Consider the following 6,461-nt stretch of genomic DNA (forward strand, 5'->3'; position numbering starts at 1 on the left):
TAGAATTACAGTATTATACAACAGAGAAAGTGCAGATATAAAAATAAGTGTAAGGGCTGCAATAAGGTAAGGTGGGAGATTGGGACTACATCCTCACAAATGGAGATCCATTCAGTGGTCTGATAATAGTGGGGAAGGAGTTGGTCCTGAATCTGGTGGTACATGCTTTCAAGCTTTTGAAATATCTGCCTGATGGAAGACAGGAAGAAAGGAGGGAATGACCAAGAGTGTAAATGGTCCTAGGTTATGTTAGCTACTTTCCTGAAGCAGCGTGAATTGTAGATAGAGTTGGTGGGGGATTTGGGGATGGGAGAGGGGGGGAGGGGGGAGAGGGGGGGAGGGGGAGAGGGGGGGGGAGGGGGGGGGGGGTTGGTTTGTGTGATTGACCCTATTCCTTTTCCTAATCCTTCATGCCTCTGGTTAAGGTTGTGCTATTATATTTGAATTAGATATCTGTTGTCTTTCCTTATTGTGCAATGTTTATTAAATAATATGCATTTTGTTTCAACAGGTACTTAACCACTGTGAAATTCTGACAAAATGTTGACCTGGCCTCTTCGACTAAGTGTGGTTTTAGTTATAATCACTTCGCACATAGCAGATCCTTCTAATGCTTCAGATAAGGAAGTGTGTGAACGGCTGTGCTCCTGTGAAGAAAGAGATGGTTTGCTGCACATAAATTGTCAAAACAAAGACATCACTGAAATATCTCAAATAAAACCGCCACAGACATATAGCTACAATCTTAACCTACAAGATAACTTTGTGAGTGTAATATATCGCAATGACTTCATCAGCTTCAGAAATGCTTTGTCACTTCATCTCGGCAAGAATGATTTGCAAACCTTGGAGGCTGGGACTTTCACTGGCCTTAGTTCTTTGAAACGCTTGCATATAAACGGTAACTTTTTGGAAGTTCTGCATGAGGGCACGTTTAGAGGATTGGACAATTTGGAATTCCTTCAAGCAGATAATAATTTCATCCAGATTATTGAGCCTGGTGCTTTCAGTAAACTTCACCGGCTGAAAGTGCTCATCCTGAATGATAATGCGATCCCCTTTCTCCCCACCAACATCTTTCGTTTTGTACCCCTGACACACCTGGATCTTCGTGGAAATCACTTAAATTCGCTTCAGTATGTCGGCTTTTTGGAGCATATTGGCAGAATAATGGAGCTACAGCTGGAGGACAACCAATGGAAGTGTGATTGTGATTTATTACCACTCAGATCCTGGCTGGAAAACATGCCACCCCAGTCTAATATCGGGGATGTTGTTTGTATGCAACCATTTCGACTGAAGGGTAAAATTTTAACTAAAATCCCAATTGTGGAGATTTGTGCTACCGGTTCTGGGACTGGCTTTGAAGAACCAATAAATTCAATTCATTTGGTAGTGACTCCAGCTGGTGACACCATTCATATCAACATCCAGAATGCCAATAAGTCGGGTATTAATGAACCTAAAAAGGATCCATACTTTCTACAACCTGATGGACAGGACAATGGTAAAATTGTTACAACAAGGCCTGTGAACTATCCAAAATCGCCCTGCGTAGCAACTTGTCATTGCAGCACACAACCAAATGTTGGGCAGATAATGAAATGTCAAGAAAGAAACATTAAAAGTTTGTCAGACCTTGTGCCCAGTCCACCAAATCCAATAAAGCTTTATTTGACAGATAATGTTATCCAGTCAGTGAGAAAATCTGATCTACTGGGTTATGGTAGCCTAGACTTACTTCATTTTGGGAATAATCGAATAACAACAATTGAAGATGGTGCTTTTGCAAACCTCACCAAGCTTCACAAGATGTATTTGAATGGTAACAGTATTGTAAGATTAAGAAAAGAAATGTTCATTGGTCTCAATTGCCTTCAGTACTTGTATCTGGAGCACAATATAATCAAAGAGGTACTACCAGGAACATTTAGTGCCCTACCACAGCTCAAGGTCTTGTATTTGAACAACAATCTTCTTCATAGCTTGCCTCCACATATATTTGCTGGTGTTCCACTTCTACGCTTAAACCTTAAAAGTAACCATTTAATGCATCTTCCTGTGAGCAATGTAATAGACCAACTTGAGTTTCTGGTTCAGATTGATTTAGAAGATAATCCTTGGGATTGTACTTGTGATTTGGTAAGCTTGAAACAATGGATGGAAAGACTCCCTAAAAATGTTACTGTCAGTGAGATTATGTGCGAGTCCCCTGAAAAGTTTGCGAAGAAAGATTTGAAAATGTTAAGCAATGAATTGATATGCCCTGGATTAACAAGCATCCTGGGCCCACCAACAGAGGCGAGTAATATTGATTCAACCACGGCAGCTTCTGGTACTGACTCCAGCTTCCTGGGTTCCATCATGGGCACAGTCCCACTTTCTGTTTTGATCCTTAGCTTGTTAGTGGTATTCATACTAATTGTGTTCAGTGCAGCTGGGATGGTGGTCCTTGTGCTTCACCGTCGGAGAAGATCAAAGAAAAAACATAAAATGACTCCCATACAGAATTGCAGTCCTTTGCAGGTCCAATACAGTGTGTATGGACACAAGAGAACCCATCATACTGAAGAAAGACCAGATGGAAATATATATGAGCATCACACAATCGATGCAATTGGTCCAGTGTGCAGAAGCCGTTCTTATAATATGAGGGATATGGAGTTTGATAATGAGAGCAAAGATGGGAATGAGGCAAAAATGATCTACAGGAGTCACATAATGAGAGAAAATGACCCTCTGTTCACAAGTCCCAACATTAAATTCAACGCTATAGAGCAGGCCCCAGAGTTTATGACCATCCATGATCCTACTTCAATGTACAGAAATATTCTTGAAAAGGAAAGGGAACTCCAGCAAATTGGAATCACGGAATATCTGAAGAAAAATATCTCTCCTTTACAATCAGATCTAAATGTTTGCTACCCTTCCAGGCATGAAGAGCTGAAACTGATGGAAGCAATCATATATTCAAGACCTAAAAAAGTTGTGGTTGAAGAGACTAAAAATGAATATTTTGAGCTGAAAGCAAAATTACAAACTGAGCCTGACTACTTAGAGGTTTTGGAACAGCAGACAGCATTGAACCAACCATAACTCTTTCAAGGGCATTGGTATTTTTAACTTGCCTGTTACATTGTGATAAATAAGCTTATTTGCTGTACTAAGACAGTAGTGCCTTTACAGATGATTCTCTTTATCCTGCAAACAATACAGCAGTAATCCTTATTTAACTCAGGGATCGATAGAGAAACCACTGGGAATAGCCAATAGAGAATGTAGGTGCAGGTACAGTAACAGCCCACAGGATTTATTTCACAGTGTGGAGACTGTGCATTGCCAAGCACAAAGCTTTATTAAGCGTCAGGGCGATCATTTTATAATTGTTGAGACAATCCTATTAAAATAACCTAATGATGCTGTCAAGTGAACCAATGGTGATCGAAAGAGGGTTCCTGAAATGGTGATTGCTGCCTGTATGCACATTTACTCAGAAGCCTTATTTTCAAGGCCACAGGTTTGCAGTTTTCATGGAACAGTGGATGAAATCATGGAACGTGATCCCTAAAACAACAGTGACAATTCCCTATGACAAAACAGAATCTGATCTATTCAATTGACGTAAACCAATGACTTTGTTTATTGACTATGTTTTCATTTTAGTTAACACATATACTGTACTATTATGGTCTTCTGAAATGATTGTCTAATATGGGAGGTGAGTTACATGATTTCTGACAATCCAATCTGTTGCTGCTGGATTTTAAATTATAGACAACAGTTTGAACTTGCAGCAGTGTAAGTCTTGAAATAACTACTGTAAGAAGCAGGCCCAAATGTGGTGGCACATTGTATTTAGACTGAGTCATATTCTCTTTGTGACAATTCTTCCACGTCAATTAATTCCCAATTCCTTGAAGCCATGAACTGCATTCAAGGCTTTTATTTTCAAGAAAATCTTAAACTGTGTTGTTTTGTTTTGGTAAATCTTCCTTTTACAGAAGATTTTTAAACTGACACATATGGAGAAGAAAAGCAAAAACAAAGACCAAAATGTTGAAGAATATGATTTGTTTCAAATACAACATAGCATACAAGTCTGCAAGCTATATTTTCATTTACAAAATTGTAAGATATTCCTGTAAACTATTTATTCTGTACAGTTTTTAAATAAAGCAGGGGTGCCTTTCTTGTAAAAAAAAAAAATATGCGCACTGAACTTTTAGTTGAAATAAAGTCAGGATACAAAAATTTGTTTGCTCATTGTGCTTTTCTATCCTAGTCTGTTTCTGGCATTTGACAAGGCTTATTCATAGTTCTTTTCTGCAGAACATTCTTTTCTGGGTATTTCCTCAAGCTTGCACCCATTCCACCGACATTACCTTGGTCTATTAGGATGTTTCCACTTGTGGGAGAGTCTAAGATTAGAGGTCATAGCCTCAGAATTAAAGGACCTTCCTTTAGGAAGGAGATGAGGAGAAATGTCTTCAATCAGAGAGTGGTGAATCTGTGGAATTCTTTGCAACAGAAGGCTGTGGAGGCCAAGTCAATGGATATGTTTAAGGCAGAGATAGAAATATTCTTGATTAGTATGGGTGCCAGGGGATATAGGGAAAGGCAGGAGAATGGGGTTAGGAGAGATAGATCAACCATGATTGAATGGCAGAGCAGACTTGATGGGGTGAATGGCCTATTCCTGTTCATATCACATGACCTTTTAGCTACCGTACATGTGTTGAAAAGTAGGGCATTCTGCAATTGTGGTCAGTCACAACAGCTAATGTGGAAAGAGCTTTTTACAATCAGCAGCACAGCTTTAATTTATATTCCCCATCACCTACACTCATTCATATTTATCACTGGTGAGACACATAAAACAAACCATTCACCAATTATTACAGTGAATGTATTAAACATGTCAATCAATTTGTGCCCATTAGTACCCATTCTGCTAATTCTACACAAGCTATGTCAGATATTTGCATTGTTGTTAATTAAAGGGAAATCGTAAAATGAAACCATCAATCTGACTAATAACGCTATTTATTGACACTGAATATCAAATGATCAGAAATCAATGGTACCATGTCTGCAGAGGTAGCTTGCTATATATTCTGTGTACAGTTCAAGTTATATTGCATGCAAAATATATTTGTGAGAAGGAGGAATTCAAATAAAATAACCTAAAGATAAGTTGCAATTAGTCATTCGCTTACAGATCCTGTTATCATATTTGTAATATAATTCTGTTCAACATTTGACAAGACAATAATCCAGTAGAGATTATTTTATGGTCTTCTGTGCTACAAAAGACTGAAAGAAGATGGTCAGAAGCAAACTGACATGTTGAGATTATTTTTTAATAATTAAAATCCAAATACATAAATGTATCAACACAACAATTGTACTAATACAGAGATTTTTTTAGCATTACTGGAATAGGCCATCCCAATATGGGCAGAGTCAAAGATGAAAGCATAGTTATAGATAATAATCAAAGATGAAAGCATAATTATAGATAATTATGTGCAGCAGTAGAGCATGCACTGCCTCAAATTCTTACTCAGGGGGAGGCAAAGCTATGTAGAAGTCTGGACCTGATTAACATGTTTCCAGTAACTTGCAGGTGTCAAGAGCTGGCCCTGAGTACTTATACAGATCTATGTTTAAAATCCCAGCATCCATTTTAGAAACTATTGAACATAGTTTTTGGCCTTGAAAAGCCAATCTCAAATTCAGAATTTTTTTTTAAAAATACCATAATTTTAAAATAATAAACCCTAATTTAATCTTATCTTGATATTTCATCTTCATCACACTACATGCACACATCCTATCTTTTATTTTGCTCTCTTTTAATTTCATAACATATTATAACATTTAGCTTTTTAGTTCCCCTGGTTGATGACTGCCATAATTTACAATTTGATTTGCCAGTAAGCCAGTTGAATGACCTGCTAACAAATTATATCAGGATTGGTAAACCCCATGCTGGAGAGTCTGCTGAATTTTGTAGACAAATCTTTGTGAACCAGTACCAAGATCTTTAGACACCAGCCTAACAATCTTGAGGGTGATTTCGTGCTTTGGAGCTCTTGGAATTGACCATGAATGCACTTTGAGAAATTGTGCATTCCCGGTTCATAGTCTTCAGTGTTTTTGCTGGAAGTGAAATGTTTCTCTTTAATTATTTTCTTCTGACCCCCTTTAATTCATTTTCTTTGCCATCATAATCCCAGTGTATAGAATCCTGCACATCGGGACCGAGACCATGCCAGATTTTCCATTGACCTGTATTTTGAACAACATATATAAATCATCTTTTTAGAAAGACATTAATGTTAGGGAATTCAGGGAAATTAATAGTGAACCGAACATGACAGAAGAGGTGGTGCTGGAGTACTTAAAACTGCATACAGGTAAATAAATCTCCAGTACCCAGGTATCTAATGGAAAGCTGG

The 6,461-nt window shown here is 38.0% G+C and overlaps 1 protein-coding gene across 4 annotated transcripts in view; it reads left to right on the plus strand.

Annotated features, from left to right (window-relative positions):
* Positions 1-4,245, plus strand: part of slitrk6 (SLIT and NTRK like family member 6) — a 43,912-nt gene extending 39,667 nt beyond the window's left edge. For all 4 annotated transcript variants that reach the window (XM_033022930.1, XM_033022932.1, XM_033022931.1 and 1 more), the window contains one exon: positions 512-4,245. In XM_033022930.1, the coding sequence (XP_032878821.1) occupies positions 541-3,096 (2,556 nt within the window). In that variant the 5' untranslated portion in view covers positions 512-540 and the 3' untranslated portion in view covers positions 3,097-4,245. The remainder of the gene's footprint in view (positions 1-511) is intronic.
* The last annotated feature ends 2,216 nt before the right edge of the window (positions 4,246-6,461 follow it).

The sequence above is a fragment of the Amblyraja radiata genome, chromosome 6 (assembly GCF_010909765.2).
Source record: "Amblyraja radiata isolate CabotCenter1 chromosome 6, sAmbRad1.1.pri, whole genome shotgun sequence".
Classification (NCBI taxonomy): Eukaryota; Metazoa; Chordata; class Chondrichthyes; order Rajiformes; family Rajidae; genus Amblyraja; species Amblyraja radiata.